This window comes from Varroa destructor, unplaced genomic scaffold, assembly GCF_002443255.2.
Source record: "Varroa destructor unplaced genomic scaffold, Vdes_3.0 BEIS01000007.1, whole genome shotgun sequence".
Taxonomy (NCBI): Eukaryota; Metazoa; Arthropoda; class Arachnida; order Mesostigmata; family Varroidae; genus Varroa; species Varroa destructor.
Window position 1 is genome coordinate 32,160,867 of NW_019211460.1, and position 17,615 is coordinate 32,178,481.

The window sequence follows — 17,615 nt, forward strand, 5'->3', positions numbered from 1 at the left end:
ATCGCATTCATATGCTTTGACTACGTTCAATAACCCGTTTTTACACCGCACTTTTCGGTATCAGTATAAACGAGTAGTATATGCGATAAGGCATATTTACTACCAACAAAATATTACTTTAGAAAACGTCTGTTCATTGTCCACCAAATTTGCTAAGTGTTTGGCATATTAGAAAAGCTGTTTTTCTACTGCATGTTTTCTTTCCGTGGTGTTCGGCAGGCCACAATGACCTATCTAACAATTTATGCTGTTAACAAAATTTACTTTAAGAATTTCTAGAATTTTACCTTGCCACGTGATTATATGGGTATTAATTTTGCACGCTGCAAATACGAGCGAGAAAAAACACAGCTTAGTAAAGAATATTCGCTTTTAATAATGGCAATTTTGGCAAAAAAATGTGTTTATATGGGTGAAAAAGTACACTTTTTATAAGGGAGTTAAGTCTCTGTGCTCAAACTTACGCCTAGTCTATATTATCCATATACAAATACATTCTCTGTTCTATTTTTAGGGCTTGAACCGCTCAGCAGCCTTATACGCGTGATAGGTTCTTCTGTGTTTGGATGAGATGGGTATTTATTGCAGCAACACATCGGAATGAATTTATAGTTGTGTTACTACATTGTGTTACGGGGAATTTTTCAGGGAATTTCTTTTCTATAGGGAACCCTACAAAAATGAGCAAAATACTGCCAGTGATAGAATATAACTCGCTTCTATATCTAAAATATAGGCAAAAAAAAAAAAATAGTTCATAATAAAGCAAAGCCGTATTCCTTTTTGTCTAAACCGACGATATCGAAGCACAAACAGTAAAATCATTAGTTTTTACCATCTCCTTAATTATTTCCATATTTCATTTTAAAAAATTCACACGATCAGATTAATTCAGAATGGAAATAGTAAAAAAGGTAAAAAAGCTCATGTATATGATTAGGAATCGCTTGGTTGGAAAGGCTCCATTTCGTCAGGCAGGTTCCTCGCGCTGTATGTTCCTTACACTCAAATAAATAGATATCCATACATATTTACTTCATGAATTTATAACCTTATCGTGATGTCGACCGTGGTAAAAATTTTCTTGGTAGATTATTCAGTTTAGTCGCAGATCCGAAATGGTAGTGGCTAGCCCACCAGTTTCACGTGCCCCCCACCATATAAATAGCACAGGTATGTATTAAAGAGTTTTATTTCATCATCGTTATTACCTCGTGTTATTCTTAAGCTACATACTCTTTAGTTGTTTTCGCATTCCAAGAACCCAGCTCATCCACTTCCGATGCGATGAAGTCCAATGTGCCGATGACCCAATGCATTTAATGTTCCCTCGTCCCTGCTGCCGTAACCGCTCTATTGCTGATGAACCAGAAAAATCTCGAACTATGCCTCGTATCTACGCGCTGCACACACACACACACACACACACAGACGCACATATACACATGTATATATATATTCCTGTTAATCGTACCCAGTAGTTGATCCAAAATTATCGACGCCGGAGACAGTACCAGCTAAATGTACGTGGGCTGCCGCTGCTCGCTCTGGAAATAAATCCATAGCCGCGCAACATTGGCCTGGTTCCCAGAACCACTTGATGACGCTGCGGCTTTTTCTGCTGTCCGCCGAAGACGTTCCGGCGTCACTGAGTCTCCTAGTGCTAGAACGCGTGTCGCCAGAGATAGCACAGGTGAACTGAAGCCAAGGACACTGTTGGCTACCGGCTATTGACTATATGCGGGCGTGTGTATGTATAAGCATATATTGGTTGCGTTCTTGCCGTATCATACGCATGCGCATTTGTGCAGCTGTGCGTTCGGCGTGTCCACGTCGGCATGTGCCTACGAAGCGGTTCCGGGTAGGTTCGTATACAATGTGGCCTACTATCCAATAACATGGTGGCATTCGATTTGCGAGCCCAGATTTTCGAATGCGACTGATCCCGATGAACATGGTCGGACACGAAGCGGTGCATTTACAGCCACTCCATCCAATTCGTCGTGCATGCACGCGTACGTTTATCTGTTTATCTAGGAGTCGGTGCTTTTGTGTGTATCTGCGAGTGTATTGGAGATCACGGTTTCAGTGGCCTCGTGCAGCAACGTCATCGTCAGTTTCACACTCGCGGCCTTTAGTCCGCAGCGTATCACAGTAAAAACTCGCATGAGATCGTAAAGATATTAAACACTAGAATTTGTATGAATCCTATTGTGCGGTTGTGCCTAAGACCGAAGATCCGGAACCTTTTCGATTGGAAGTCTTATTCAGTGATCATTTCGATATCATGGTGGCTCGCAACGGCACAACTACCCAGCACTACATAGTGGAAAGAGATGACGGGAGAAGCCTTCAGCAATGGGCATTGTTTCAAATGGAGCAGTGGCGGCACAGTGAATAAATAGCGGCCAGATATCGAAATGGATTGTGATTTTGTTTGTCGAACGATTGGGGCTGAGGGCATAACATGGCGCTTTTTAAAGACCCATGCACCTTAGAATAGATAAAGTAATAACACATACGCGAAACTAAAAAGATGATGGTTAACGTATAGATGAACGGTTAATGGTTTATAGACATAATGAAATCTTTTCTCGCATGTACGTCTGGCTACTTCACAGTTTATTGCATAGGTAAACAATCCGTAAAAATGCTCAAGAATTCCGTTATCGTGTCCGAGTGCGCATGGCACAATTGCTAGACAACTGAATGAGGGATTTCAGTACACTGATAGCCTCAAATAGCCTGAAATATCGGCTAGCCTGAATCACGATCTCAATATTTGCTCTTGTCACAGTTTCCTTAACTGTCACAAAAACGACAACGACACACTCTGCCTGACGACGTGAAACCGTTAGCCAATTCTTTTAAATTTTCAAAACTTTTCTGTGTTATTTCTCTTTTTTGGCATTCGTGTGAAATCAAATATGTAGCATAAAACAACCTGCCGAGCAATCTTTGCTTTCTCGCTTCTGGGTTGCGTGTCACAAGGCCATAGACGTACGGCGATGATACACTATTGCTGTATCTAGTTCGCTTCATACTCTGCTATATAGTAGTTAAATGTCTCTATCTGCTTATTTCAAATGAAGATCAATCTATCTGCTTGCTAACTCCTAGCCACTACAGTTCTGAACCTGTATTAATCATGCAGAGACACGCACTCACACCTATCCGGCGCCGATGAGTAGACGACAACGTGTCAATTCCATTACACGGTTCTGGCTTCGTTTTTCTGTTCTTTTTCTATTCAGGCGGAGAGTAAATAGCGTTGCTTTTCGATATTTTAAACTCGCTATGCATCTGGTTGATTATGTACTTACTTACACAGACGCGTGTTAGTTCAAAGGTACGCCGCGCTGCACCGCGCCTTGAGCGACCATATTCGCATGTCGAATAACATTGTTGTTACAGAAAGCGGCCGCTGACGCTCTGTCTTCCGTCGTTTTCTGTCTAGCGTTTTTTCGCTGGTTGTTTGCGATCAGCTCGACGTTGGGTCGGAGCATTTTTGTCTAGGTGTTATTGCCCTCCTGTGGACGTATGTACATCTGGCTTTGCTACCACACCGCGCAAGTTACGGAGCAGTCAGCCGATGCGTCGCCGGTGTAGCCCCTCTTCAGCGACTGCCTAGCTACAAGCAAAATGTGACAGAGATAGGATCCCACCCGTTGTGCCATTACGTTTGCTATACGCATAAGTATTGGAGTAATAGCATTATGGTCCGAGAACAGGCGAGCCATTTCAATCAAAGGCGAATTGCCGTTAACGTGGCCTCTCGTAGCTTAATCTGTACTTGTCGCTTTGACAGCTTTTTGGTCCTGCAGTTGTTTTCATTATTACGATGTTATATACCGCTGGTGGAGGTATCACTTCCTGTGAAATGTTAAAGCTACTTTCGCTACTCCGTCAAAAGTTTTCGGGATTCACATAATGTATGTCTCCTCATAGAAATGTATCAACACGGCACTGATGCGCGCCAGAGTAGCTTTTTCATATTGGGGGGTGCCATTTTCCCCTTAAGTGCTACTATTGTTTTCCTGTCGCTGACGTTGTCGCTACCCCCCTTCTTGCAGTCAATAGAGGGAACAGGCAAAACTATCGTGACATCGTTTTATTTGGCACAAAGATACGGGTACTTATCACAGTTTTGATATCAAGGAGTATGTTGTTGTAGTGCTGGGGTCGATATCCACATAAACGTAAAGGTAACGGCGACTCGAGTGTCGGCCGCATTCCCGCCAAACGTCTTACTGAGCGGCGCGATTGTTTCCGTTGTCGCAGTGCTCCCTCTAGCGGTTAAGAACGAATAGTGGTTAGGGCGTTCGGTACAACATGCGACAGGTATTGCACTAACGATGGCAGAAATGGTCTTATTGGTACACGCGTAGTCTGTAATGAGTCCACAAGTGTTTTTGTAGGCTCGCATGTAGTTATATAGCCAATGCGAGCTAAGCTGGGAGAGCTGGTACTGGCAGACCATTGCGGCTGCCGACCGTTGCAGTTGACTGTATCAAAGGAACTGTTATGAATAGTGATCTCTATGAATTAGCGTAGACGAACTCGGTTGGAGTGGGATTGGTCGCGAGTCTATGGTCAACGCACACGCTAATTCATTGTTATACTGGACAAACAAGTTTATCGTAATGTAGCCATCTTGATTATCCACAGAGCATCTGCACCTCCTGAGGCAACACCTGTACTGAGGTTAACGTCTCTTCGATCAACTCAAACGTTGCTGTTATAACTAAAAAGCTGCTAACAAAGATGTCTAAGGAGAGAGAGGAATAGTTTAGATCGACGTTCGGAGTTGTTCTTTCTTTTTTTTGCTAGCCTGGTGCTGTTTTTAATGCCGGTTCTAATCTGCTATCGGCGCGTAAGAATCTCATGAAAATAAAGGCTCAAAGACTCTTCATAGACAATTACATATTGCTACCGTACATATGATGGAATGGAAATGTTTGTCATCTACAAGCAATACCTCCTGTTTCGAATACGTTATAATATGAAAATAAACAGGTTAACAGAAATAGGTTAGTTTTGATTTTATTTGTTCTTTGGCTGGGGGGTATACTGATCCGATTTTTCCCCATGCCTTCAATTTCTGAAGCTATCATTTCTGTAGGTTGTGGGTGCCGAACGCCCTTTTATTGGCATTTTGGCTCGATTTCCAGTCGTTTTTTTGTGATGTTCGCGAAAATCTCCGAACTCCTTTTAAGGCGCTGTACGGTGCATAGAAGTTTGCCAGGGGCAAGTTTGATTCGTTAGCAGACTTACTGGGGAGGAACTTCTATTTCTCGCTGTACGGATCGCTTGGGCAAATATAAGGAAGTTAATCAAACGTCTAAGTGGCCTGTCTAAGCGCTTGAAGTGCTCCGAGAGAGCATAATTTAGATCTAGATGGACTACGTGCTTACAGCAAAAAAGACACAGTTTTTTATAGCCTTATGAGTACTTACTAAAAATATGCAAACTCATAGATGAATATATACAATTAAAGTCGAAAGCGTTGAGTTGTTCGCAGGCGGGTTCCTTGGTCGACAACGACATTATATAGAATGATCTGGCTTTTTTGCGGTCCAGACGTATTCAGGCAGGTAAATTTCGCCTGAGAATCTAACAGATCGGTTGAATAACTTCCTGCGATTCCCTGATGCAAGCCAATGGCTCTATTACTTAGTAACTCGTATTTCTTTACTTCGCAGAGCACGTTAGTAGTTAACGTTTGGGCGGCAGCAAAACAAAAACGTATTAAGCCATGCGTGAAGTTAACTATGTGTACTCTATGACAATTTATATAACGTGTAATTTCATTTGGCGTAGTATAAGTAAACGTTTATATTTTAGCACAGGCCAAGCGGGTCACGGCTTCTGCGAATCGGAGTCATATATCGGTATAAGGGTGACATCTTGACGGTCATCGCTAGAAATGATCCAGCTGATATCATTGTGTACAATCGCTAAAATCAATTAGAATTCGATTAACACTAACCTATTGTGTAAGTTCTGGCTGAGAACGCATTTAGTATGGAAAGTCAGTCGCTCAGAAATGGCCAGATTTAACATATAGTAAACCAGAAATTGTAACCGTATCATCTGCCGTCCATGCACTATTCTCAGCTGGCTCCGCTTTCGATCAATACTAGTCATGCATATACATACATATATGCACGACCGCACGTGTCTATACTGTTTACGCCATTGCTTGTTCAATGAATTTATAAAGCTAACCTTTTAGATGATACGTTTAGTTTAAACAAGAGCTCTCTAGACTTTTGTTTTCACTCGGTGCAATGTGTTGATTTCGAAACGATGTAAGCCAATTCGATAGTTATCATGTCCAAAAGGGCGTTGATTAAATTAAGTCTCTACCGCGTTGTGGACTATACAAACGTGTATGTTAAACGCCGTTCTACAAGCAGTTCAGGTCCGCGTAAAATGCTACACGGGTAACAAATTCTGATGCCCCAGCTGGGAATGACACTGGCATACTTTAGCTTCTGAAGTACTGAATAAACTTTCGAAAGCTCCCTTGATAGCGCCATGGATAATGTATTTGGCGGACAGTCGATCGTACATGTTCGAATCATGGCGCAGACAAGCCTTGCGCCGTATTAGCGGGCACTAGCTGTCTGAAGTAATACCTAACGACCCAAATAGCAGACGTACAACGCCAAAAAGTATATATGCTAAACTCTTCAAAAATCCCCGGTGTCTCTTGCAAAATAAAAGCCGAACGAAGACTCCTAGCGTATTTTCCGGTAGAAATTTCGGTTAAAGTTCACACGTTTTCATCACTTAGGACAAAAGTTCACCCGATATATTGGCCTTGAAGCCAGCAATTCGATTAGATCCAATTCTCAATTATCCGTTCCTCCAGTCTGTTGACACATACCTGTTTCACTACAAAGAAGAACGTAAAAATTATTCTAGTTTCATGCGTTCTATAACACGACTAATCTATTTTTACGTTTCCTTTCCGACCTGACCTTTCTACCAACATTGACATTGGATCTCCTAAAAAAAATCCATGTTTATCTACGCAATAAAATAGGTCTTGCGACAAGAAGCCAGATCGCGGCCGTTCTGGTCAGTATGACCCTTTTCTACTATGATACGCTTTTATTTACTGTTCTCTACGAATGGCTTCTCTTGCTGTGTGGCTTTGAAATTTAAAAATCGCTATGACATGGAGGGCGAGATAGGTCTACCGCAACGTCAACCGGGGCAACGAATGCAATTACGGTATTTTGATTTGTCCTCTCCTTGATATAACTTTTATCAAGAAACTTGTACTTCTGATCGTCCAGAAAGCGGTATATCAATTGCTACCGCACAAGTCATCCCTCATTAATTAAGCATAGCCCGTATACACGCACAAACTGTCGCGAAAGATGTTCGAACTAGTTCTCTATACATCTTACATGCCCCATTTCTACTTCTCTATTTCTGTTTCTCTGCTTTTTTCAAAACTAAGAACATAAAGACATCGTGCTAATGATACTATGCAGTCGTATATATAATAATAATAATAATAACTATACGTTACATTATCCAATGTAACGTTTTAGTTATTTTTACTTGAAAGCTGAACATTCCCTAAGTAAAGATCATAAGTAGTTTTTGTGCAATGTTCTAGACCAGTCTCGAAACAGCACGTTTCGGAAAACGAAGAAATGCCGTAAGGAAAAGCCCTACCCAATTTTTGGTAAGTTGTTCAGGATGACAGAAAAACCAATAATATGTTTTTTTTTTCTACATATACCCTTAAAAAGATGAAAATGTTTGATTGTTTGTATTATCTTATTTACTTATAATAAATGATACACGACTATTGTTATCATGCAAGACACGTACCTTTCGTTTCTAGCACGTTATTGTCCGTTGCTTAGGATTTTTAACCTGGGCCAGTTAATGAGATGCTTGTCTATACGACGCAATGCTCTATAGCACTTTTCCGAACTCAAATTTTTCTGCTGGCATTGATTTCTGTCTTTTATTTATCTTACGTGCGTACGTATTTTCCTGTCAGAGTCTATTGAACATACAGGGCTAAAAAGAAACATAACTCTCTAAGCATCAGCTTGTACTGGTTGTGCAGAAAGCCATGAAACAGAATAGTAATATTTTACTAGGCATGTTTACGATAGTGCCGGTATATCTCTTTTAAGCAGGTAAAGTTGATCCACTTTCAATGTCAACAAAATATCTGAGCTTCAAATAGTGCCAGAAGAATACACTTATCTTTACTAAGCTTTTTTATTGTTCGTTCGTATTTATTTACTGCCATTGCCGATGAAGAATTCCCTTGTATAATTAAAGTTTACGAGCTAGAGCCAATCCATCTCCAACTGGCAACAGAGAGAAGTCGATTCGAGGATCGTCCCGCAACTTCATTGTGAGCTCTCGAATATAATTTGCTTGGGAGTCCTTGGCCGTAGGTTTGACCACGCGGCCGCCTTGCAACATCTGTATAGTAGGAGAAGGCAAAAAGGGTACCGTTAGCGAAGGACGACTATGATCAAAATCTTTAGACTTCCATACGGGTCGTCACATGTGCAGCGAAGGTTTGATAATTGATAATGTGTGAATATTTGCTATTTCTTTCTTTTTAAATTATCTAGCATCGATGTTTCTTCTAAACCTACGTAGCAAGCTTTCTTACATATAAATGACATACGATAACATCGGAACTTATACATATAAACTACATACATTTCAGTGTGGTCATATATATATAACATATATAAGAAAGTAACAAATAGAAATTGTCTCATTCAATTGTGTGCATTCATTTATTAGCTTTTCAGGTTACCAATATTGTCACTTACGTTATCAAAAGCGATAACACCTCCAGGTCGAACAAGCTTGAGTGCTCTTTCGTAGTATTCACGATACTCCATCTTAACCGCATCAAGGAATACGAAGTCAATAGAGTCCCCACCAAGCTCTGCCAGAAGATCCTCCAAGCTCTGAATAGCCGGGGCAATGCGCACCTCAATCTTGTAATCAACGCCAGCCTATTTTAGAAGAATAAACTATATAAGCTCTGGTGCGCTCTGTAACTCATCTCGGCCATAGAATCTCCCGAAATCAAGAGAGATTTAAATGGTGCCTTTACATGGCGTCAGAAGGACTTATTTGCAATGAACTTGGCATAATCTCAACGAACTTTTAGGCATAATTCAAATAGGTACTTGTCTGAAGAAGGGTCTTCCTATGTTGACAAAGTCTTCGCAGACGTCGAGGGCGTACACCTTGCCGTTCGGCGGAATTGTAAGTGCGGCTGCGAGAGCGCTGCAGCCCGTGAAAACCCCAACATCAACAACTTTCCTCGCGTTCATTAGACGAAGTAGCCACTTGAACCAGGCCAGCTGCGTTATGTCGCCCATCATTTCACCTTGCGGATGTGTGGCTGTAGTCTAAAACGAACATCTAAATCTTTTTTTACCATCTAAAATTCGCCCAGTTCTCTTGCTGACTTAGCTAAATCTTTTGGCATTTGCTAGCTCTGCTCAGTGACACCATTTCTTATCTATTAGCGCGGTGTCAACTGGATCCTGAATTACTTCAGGACTGCAGTTAGATCTCTAGGTTCTATTACACGTAGGGCCGAGACGCCATATTTCCTAAGACTGGCCCGTGCTTGCGCACAATACCTAACGTCACTTTTCAGTTGAACGCCCTATCAAATAGTCATAGATTACGCTTAGTCTATCGTTGATTGGATAGCCATCCTGCAGCTGACCGACCTCAATGAGCTGCTTCTGAGAAGGGTGCAAGATCACAGCTGTTTCCACAATGTAGCAGGCGATTTCGCGAGGCGTAATTGCGCCAGACGCTTTGTTACCGTTGACAGCGGTCGCGGGAACTCGATAGTGGTCGGCCTATAATATTCGGCATATCAAAGCATTATCATGTACGAAAACGCTGTTTTCGGTAAGTTGATATTTTCTCTTCAACTACACTATCCCGCTACCGTATTCGAACCTATTCGTTGCACTGTTTTTTTTCGGACGTTGCTCTATGTCGGGACTGTAGTATATGTTGCAGACTACGGGAATCTATTTTACGTAAGCCTTTATCGCTACATTTTGGCCTTTAAACGAAGCCTGCATAGTGTCAAATAATGGGTCCAAATGTAAAGTGTGAAGGGAAATCATACAGTTCCATGTAGGGCTATATTCCTGAACTAATCAAATTCTCAGGTTTAGCCAGTCCTCAAATGTTCACGTCTCAAAATTTCAAACCACAAAATGTTATATTATAGGTACTCAAAAGGATTAAATCAGCTCTACCAACCATTTTTAATGAAGAATATAGTCGATTGTATAGCAAGCAGAGAATTGTAGTTCCAGGGCGGAAGCTGGGTGATTTTTCCTTGGTATTGTTGAAATAATACTCAGTGTAAGGCGCTAATGCGTCGAGAAACACTCTTCCATACCCGAACGACCATCAAATTGTCCAAAGGCAGATCTACGTATACTCAACGCATCTGTCACCAGCCGCTTGTGCCAGGTGAAACGAACGAATGTACCTATTTAACGGAATAAGTTCAGCGAAGGTCGCCACGGCTTCGATGCTTTTGAATTCCACGAGCCAGTATCCTCTCCTGCCTCATGACTGATAGCAGGTAAAAGATCAATGCCTATTCGTATACCTATTGTGCTATTACGTCTCGTCTGGCGGCTGCCAAATGAGACGTTACGCCACTGCAGGAAAAAAGTGACTGCTCTGCTTACGCATGCAAAAATTGAACTTGAGTTGTTTTTTTGTTCCAGTTGTAACGCTACAGCGTTTAAGTTTACATACGCAATACGTGCAACAGTGAACACTACGTGATATTATAGCTCAGGCGATCGTGACAAAAAATGCCGATAGTTCTTCTGCCAGTTACACGATTAGTTAGCCGAGAACGCCTAAAATCCCACTGCGTTTTTACAAAAATTAAATATCAGATATCTCAAAAAAAATTTTAATAACCTATACAATCGGACATATCTCTTCGGAAGAAAGGCGAACTCGCTCGCTCGCTCGCTTCTATTGTCAAAAACACCCTCTTGTTTTGTGTTGTCCTCAGCGGTCTCGCTATACAGCTGTCACTTTATGAACGCCAGGTAAATTGCATTGCCATGGTAAATCGATATTTTCTAGCGTGTTCTCTTCTCTAGTGGCTTGATAACTAACAAACACAAGTAAATCTAAATAAGCCACGTTTTCATTTGTTATTACTTCACCTATAATGGGAACAATGAGCTTAAATATAACAAATAATATAATGTAATAAATAAAATGAAAAATAATACGATAACCTGGTTCCGCGAGTTTGAACCCTGAGACCGTCTTCGACGTCGACAATTAGGGTAACTCCATTGGGGCATCACATAGAGCAACTGACAAAGTCTCAACATTGTAGGACGTTTTAACGCAGTGATAATATCTTCTGCGGATTTTTTGCTGTAAACAGTCTAAATTGTAATAGGTTGTTGATGAAGGGAACTGCTGTCGACGGTGTAAAGGCGTTGCTGCGTTTCGGGCGATCGTGTTTTTGGCTGGGAGGTCATAAGTTATTGGTCCGAATCCCGTCACACAGTGCCCACCCATCTATCTCTTTCAGGCAACGAAGACTACCTCTACTTCATTAAAAAGCTACCGTTCAAACGAAGCGTCTGTAAATTATCCAACAACAGTTCACTATATTTTTTAAGCATTTTTATTTTTTGTTTTTATGGACAACTAAAGTAACTTTCCAAAGCAAAGGTGAGCAAAAGGCCTTGTAACCCTTTTATATCATCTAGCAGGCATGATAATAATTTCATTGACTCTATTTGAGATAACAGTATCCGGATATCGTATAAATAATGCTGGCTAGACAACGGTAAAAAAACACTTTTTTGTTATTTCTAATTGAAAATTGAGCGTTGTTGCAATGAGAAGCGTCGACAGTACAAAAAAAGTCACAGAGCTTCCAGTAGTTGGACCTAAACAAGAGTCCTCTACGCGAATATCGGAGGGCTCCTTAGTGCGACGGCACACCCGATTATACCTGTTAAGTTTTTATTTTTAATGAATTTGTTTGCCTGATGTATTTCTCATGAATTTATTCACTAACTTTATAGCGAATGTTATCCATGACACAAGCTGGTTGTGCTTCGAATTGTCGCTTTTAGAAATCTAACTTCAAGATTTCTTCTTGCAGCGGAAGGCCATAGTCTCGCAGAAAGAAAAATAAGGTGTTTAGCTAAACTGGCTTATATAACTGCATCTATTTTCTCTTAGACGATACGTCAAACAGTAGGTTCAGTACATCTATACTTTTACTCCGTCAATAGCATATATTTGTTTTATTGACTGTCATAAACGCGTCTGTAAATTTAATCAAATGTCAACAAAAATTGTTTAAGCTTTTATACCACATACGTAGTTTATCTTTGTTGTTCGTTCACAGGATGTAAATACTTATTTATCACCCCACGTATTCGGAGCTTAGACCGATGCAACCGAAATGGTTGATTCAAGCGCTCTCGGAGGTGTTCCGACTGATAATCTTCGAACCACATTAAGTAATGAATGTGCTCATCTACAACTTAAACCTAACAGTATAACTTAGCAATGGCAACTTTAACATCCGAGTTAAATACTCTTCTACTGTAATTCTTCTATTGTAATTCTAGCATATTCGGTACACGCTACTGATATACTAAAAGAACACGACCTGCTGCGCGCGACGCACAGATTAATCTATGATTATTTTTTTAGTACAATGAAGTGACGCTAGTGGGGTCCGAGGTCTGGCAGAAGTCGATACGATACCGACAAGCTGGAACTTCCAAAAAGCCAATACTCTCTCCTGCCAGATTGCGTCATAACTTAAAGCCAATTCAAGATCCACCTTTTGATTGTTATTAATCGGCCGCTTAAATCATGCATGCAACGTAGATTGCTTCTCCAGAGCCCAAAAATGGGGCTTGAAACGTGTGGATTGTAACAGATATTTTCGTTGAGCGTGTTTCGTAGTTCCGGTTTAGCGCTGATGGCCGTATTTCATGTTCGATTTGTTCACGAACATTACGTTGCAAGTTAGATATTACTAATATAATTAGCGATTGGATAAGTTCCTGTATTTGCCCAGTAAGATCCTACGCCCTTTACATAGTGGATCAAAAAGGGTCATAGCTCTGTATCAACTTAAGAAGTCTGATCCATTTATTAGCTATACCAATAAAAAGCAAAGCATTCTGTGTTAGTCTGTTACATTTGCTAAAGGTAACGTATTGGGAGCTCGATCTGAAGCAATGTCTAATATGCGGGCATAGCTTCAATAAATGGTTGACTTATGCAATTCGTATCTATAATCGACAATGCCTCAAAAAGCAGGACAAAACAGTAAAATAACAATGCTATAAACTATCATTCTCTATGTGAATTATTTTCATAGTGAAAATAGCAGCATACGGAACAATGTGCCACTACAATGCGCGAAAGTCAGTCAGATATTCGCTTCATAAGGAAAACATTTAAATGTTAAGCTTCAGACGATTCAGGCCAATTGTTATTGATGAGTCAGGCTGTACCTGATATCACAGCAGACAGAGAGAAGTTTAGAGACACCTTGAAAAGCTCGAATCGTATACCATCATATGAAAAATGAGACCTGGGCATTTACCGATCTCGGACAGTGGTTATTGTAATTACAAGCATGAAAAATATTTCGAGCTAAGCAATTTGCACTACCTATAAAAATTAACTGGGGCTGAGGCATTGGGCGGAACCGTAAAAAATTTAATCAAAATCCGTCCATGTCCTCCACTACCTCCCTGACAGCCGATCAGTGTCTCTATTTTGAGGCTGATAAGATGCCTACAATGTTCAGGTTTCAAATACAGATCGTGCCAACTTCCTGCATCACGTGACGTCGTCGTGTCCTCCTATAGAAGCGCACTGTCAATATACGTTAGATTAAAAAAAACAGGCAACGTTTCACAAAAAAAAAGATCCCTTTTTTACTACCTTTACACTTACCTTATGGTGTATATAATAATTTGCTTTTTTCACAAGGGTTGTGTTGTTGGCAGACCTTGAACAGCGACGCCTGTCTCTTTCAGTTAGACGCTTGGATCTCCAAGTTCACGCAATATTAATCCACTTATCTGTGATATACACTGTTTTTAACCGAGTTTTCAAAAGCCTTACACAATCAACGGTACAATGGTACCTGAGTATAAACGTACGCGTAAACCATCGGCACCTAACGAGAAGATCTCATTTAGGGAAACGTATATGTCATTGCGTCAATCTTAGTATGGCTACTCATTAATTAACTGTGTTATCTCGTGTCCCAAAACAGTCTATTTATTAACCCGTTCATAGACTCCCGTTATGCAGTAATATAACTACTAGAGATTTTGTACTCTTTGGGATTATACGTGCGGTCTATCAGGTTTTATAGTTTTTGGGAAGTCTAATTAATGCGATATGCACGATCGTATGAAAACATAAAAGTAGATAAATATTTTTAGGCCACTTATTGTTTTAGATATCTTAAAAAAATGTTTCGAGTATTTGCATCTGGAATCGCGTTGGCAGCGCGTAAGGCAGCTGACCTTTAACACGAGCCAAACGGCTTCAATCAAAGCTACCAAGCAAAAATAGGCGTATAGTACGATTACCCATTCACTTTCTCTATAGTGACGGTGAGCCTTAAGAAAACAACTGAAACAATAGATTGCTTGATTTTAAGAAAATAATATTTATTTTTGTTAATTTTTTAGAGGTTTTCTGTAAGTTTCGACCAGCGTTTGGTTAGAATGGTACCTTTGTGTGTCTGGCGCAGAACTTTCATTCTGGCTGTATTTTATGGTTTGCAATAATTGGAGTACAGCATAGTAAGAACTACCATTTTTAGGACCAGGTTTTAGGCTGAAACGGGCTCATCGGATGTCCAGAGATTAATCCATTGTTTCGCTGTAACAGGTTTAGTTATCACTGGCAGAATAGGTTGGTGTTCTCGTGTAGAGTCTAAAAGACGGTGGCAGGTGTTATGAGGAATTACATAGAAAGAAAATGACTGCGCCGTATGAGCTATATACGTCAGCGGTTCGGCAACAAGCAGAGAGAGCAATTTGGCTATTCTGTAGATTGAATGATTTAATTTCAGGACATTGTTTCACCGAGATCAAGCCTAAATGCTACCCCCTAAACACTGCTCCCTCACACAGGGGACAGCGTTGATGTGATTGTTACTAATAGTTTATACTTAATTAACAGTCAAAATTATCATGTTAGATTATTATCCATTATAACCGAATATATATATGAACCAGCAAGAAATATTCCTCATTGATATAAAAGCGACGCAATCCATTGAAGTCATTGCACCGTAAGCCCTGAGTGGAACTTCACCGATCTAACGCTTCGCATATTAGAATCACCATTTGTTAGCATCTTAACTTACATATAGCGGCAACAAGAAGCAACTATTAAAAAAGTTTCAATTTGTGCGCTCAACCCATGGATCAGATTTGTGTCCCGTATAGCTCAAAAGCCCCATAATGTTACTCTTGCGGAGATTCAAAGAATTGACAAAAATAAAAACCTACAACCGAGCACGAGATATATCATCAATCAAATTATCACTAATTTATTATTGTTATTTCCAATGTTCGAATGGTGGCGGGCCGAAACCTATGAACACTGCTGCCTCCTTCGAAAAATGCATGCTTTTTACGTACTAGTAACGCGCCAGTCGTATCCACAGCTGGCAACACGACGAGCATCAGCTACCAATTGCAGCGATTGAAAATGACAGGAAACGTAACTGTTCATGAGGAAGCTGGCTTGGTGCCCACATCTCAGCAGCTGCTCACTGGATTCGCAGAGGAACCGAACGACTCCTTGTACGGGTACGATTAGACAATATATCACTATTTAAAATAGCATGAGCATAATAGCTTTGGATTCAGAATTCGATTTCAAGCTTCAAATTTAAGGATAGTACGAGCCAGTGCAGCTGGTACACGGCGCAAGTATTTTTTTTCTAATCGGACATAACCTAACTATGATTTTATATGGATTATTTAAGGTAAGTATTGTTAGTACTACTATGTCAAGGCCTTATAGCGACAAAGATAAGGTGCTCGTGGTAATGTTTCGTTTGACTATCATAGCCTTGACGCTAGAAGACTGAAGTACAAATTTAAGTGCGTTTTTTGCGTTGAGTCGTGCATCAGATAGTTAGTTAGGTTCTGTATGTGACCCCTTTTAGCGAGTCACAGATAACGACCTATCTCGATAGTTTTGAGAAAGCGGTGGAGTACCTGGAAGCAAGCGAGACCGAATTTCGTGCAGAGGTTGATGCACTTGACCAGCAGATCCGTAACTACAATGCAGAACTCGATCGACGGGCGGAAGCCCTTTCTTTAGTCCAAGAAAAACTTGCAAAACGGTAAGCAGATGTTTTGCAATAGTTCCGTGCCTAACAAGCGAACATGCCTTCTAATATTTTCATTCTAGAGATGAAGTATCTTATTTAGACTAGCGCGTAAGAAGCTTCATGACAGACATTGACCTGGCTATTATTATATATATACATATTATCTCCGTATAATCCAAGACCAGGGAAGATACGTGCTATCGGTAATATGAGTTGATCGCATCGACTTACAGCCAGCTATAGTCGATGTAATCTACAAATGAGAATGTGAATCTTGCTTAGCTAGACCCGCTTCGAGCTGACTGCAAAAATTCTATAGTGAAGTTCAAGGGCAAAATGTACAGGAAAGCATTTCTGGTGTGCACTGAACAGCAAACAAATAGGTCTACACTTCGGAGTGTAATTATGGCCAGTATGTACCTAGGCCAAATGGAAACAATCTCGTTCAAAGTTTGATCGTAGATAGTGCTCGGTAGAATAGTATTGTCAATCCTTGTTTGTTTTAGAGCTGAGGAATTGGGCAAGTTCGCAAAGAAGCTCTCCAATGAACTTCACACCTATAACGAGATGATATACAGTGGCGAAAGTAAATTGTCAAGGCTTCTTAAGGATCTGGAGGGCGTCAAGCAGCAACAGCCGGATTAGATTGAACGGCCAAAAAGGAATCATCGAGCCGACGCACAGGAACTGTGTCCTCTAAATCCTTTGACAGTCAAAAATTGACATTGCTCTTAAAGCGCCAGTTAAATGTCTAACGATGATGCAACAGCAAAGCTGAATGGACCGTTAATATAGCGCCACTTCGGGTTGTCTCTATATATGTAGCTATAATAATAATAAATAAATAAATAAAGTACGGTGGTCGTTATTTTTGACGCAATAGAAATGGCGCGTTCGAGTGCAAGCATTCGTTCACTTATCACCGGTTCAGGTAGAAAAGCTGGACATATATAAATTTTTCGGAAACAAATGTGACATGGAAGTCATTAGCGTGTTGAGAATCGAAATGTTCTTAGCTGAAGTAAACATAAATTTATGTGAAAAACACGCTATATTTGCATTTCAAGCGTTGTAGTAATACACTGGAGCTTGACGGAATCATAGGGTTCGGGTGCGTTTGCTAAATGTCTATCGTATACTAGCGCTATGTTCTATGTCAAAATCGTCATCCATCTCAAAAAAAAAA

General features: G+C 40.5%; 2 protein-coding genes across 18 annotated transcripts in view; one reads left to right on the forward strand and one right to left on the reverse strand.

Annotated features, from left to right (window-relative positions):
* Nucleotides 1–17,285, forward strand: part of LOC111253949 (uncharacterized) — a 76,359-nt gene extending 59,074 nt beyond the window's left edge. For 5 of the 17 annotated variants that reach the window (XM_086975711.1, XM_086975712.1, XM_086975717.1 and 2 more), the window contains 3 exons: nucleotides 15,755–15,899; nucleotides 16,262–16,441; nucleotides 16,936–17,285. In XM_086975711.1, the coding sequence (XP_086831837.1) occupies nucleotides 15,755–15,899; nucleotides 16,262–16,441; nucleotides 16,936–17,074 (464 nt within the window). In that variant the 3' untranslated portion in view covers nucleotides 17,075–17,285. The other 12 variants (XM_022814230.2, XM_086975708.1, XM_086975709.1 and 9 more) reach the window with 12 other exon arrangements.
* Nucleotides 8,238–10,434, reverse strand: LOC111253948 (uncharacterized). Its single transcript, XM_022814229.2, has 5 exons — nucleotides 10,300–10,434; nucleotides 9,750–9,884; nucleotides 9,195–9,419; nucleotides 8,829–9,017; nucleotides 8,238–8,466 (listed from the first exon to the last, which is right to left on the reverse strand). The coding sequence occupies exons 1-5, from the start codon at nucleotides 10,300–10,302 to the stop codon at nucleotides 8,314–8,316; spliced, it is 705 nt and encodes a 234-aa protein (XP_022669964.1). The 5' UTR covers nucleotides 10,303–10,434; the 3' UTR covers nucleotides 8,238–8,313.
* Nucleotides 17,286–17,615: the final 330 nt, after the last annotated feature.

Bases quoted from the DNA above. Each gene is read 5' to 3' on its own strand.
- LOC111253948 (XM_022814229.2), bottom strand. The intron at 9,420-9,749 runs GTCGGTCAGCTG...TGTTCGTTTTAG, and splicing joins CTCAGAAGCAGCTCATTGAG to ACTACAGCCACACATCCGCA. The intron at 9,018-9,194 runs GTACCTATTTGA...CTTCTAAAATAG, and splicing joins GAAGACCCTTCTTCAGACAA to GCTGGCGTTGATTACAAGAT.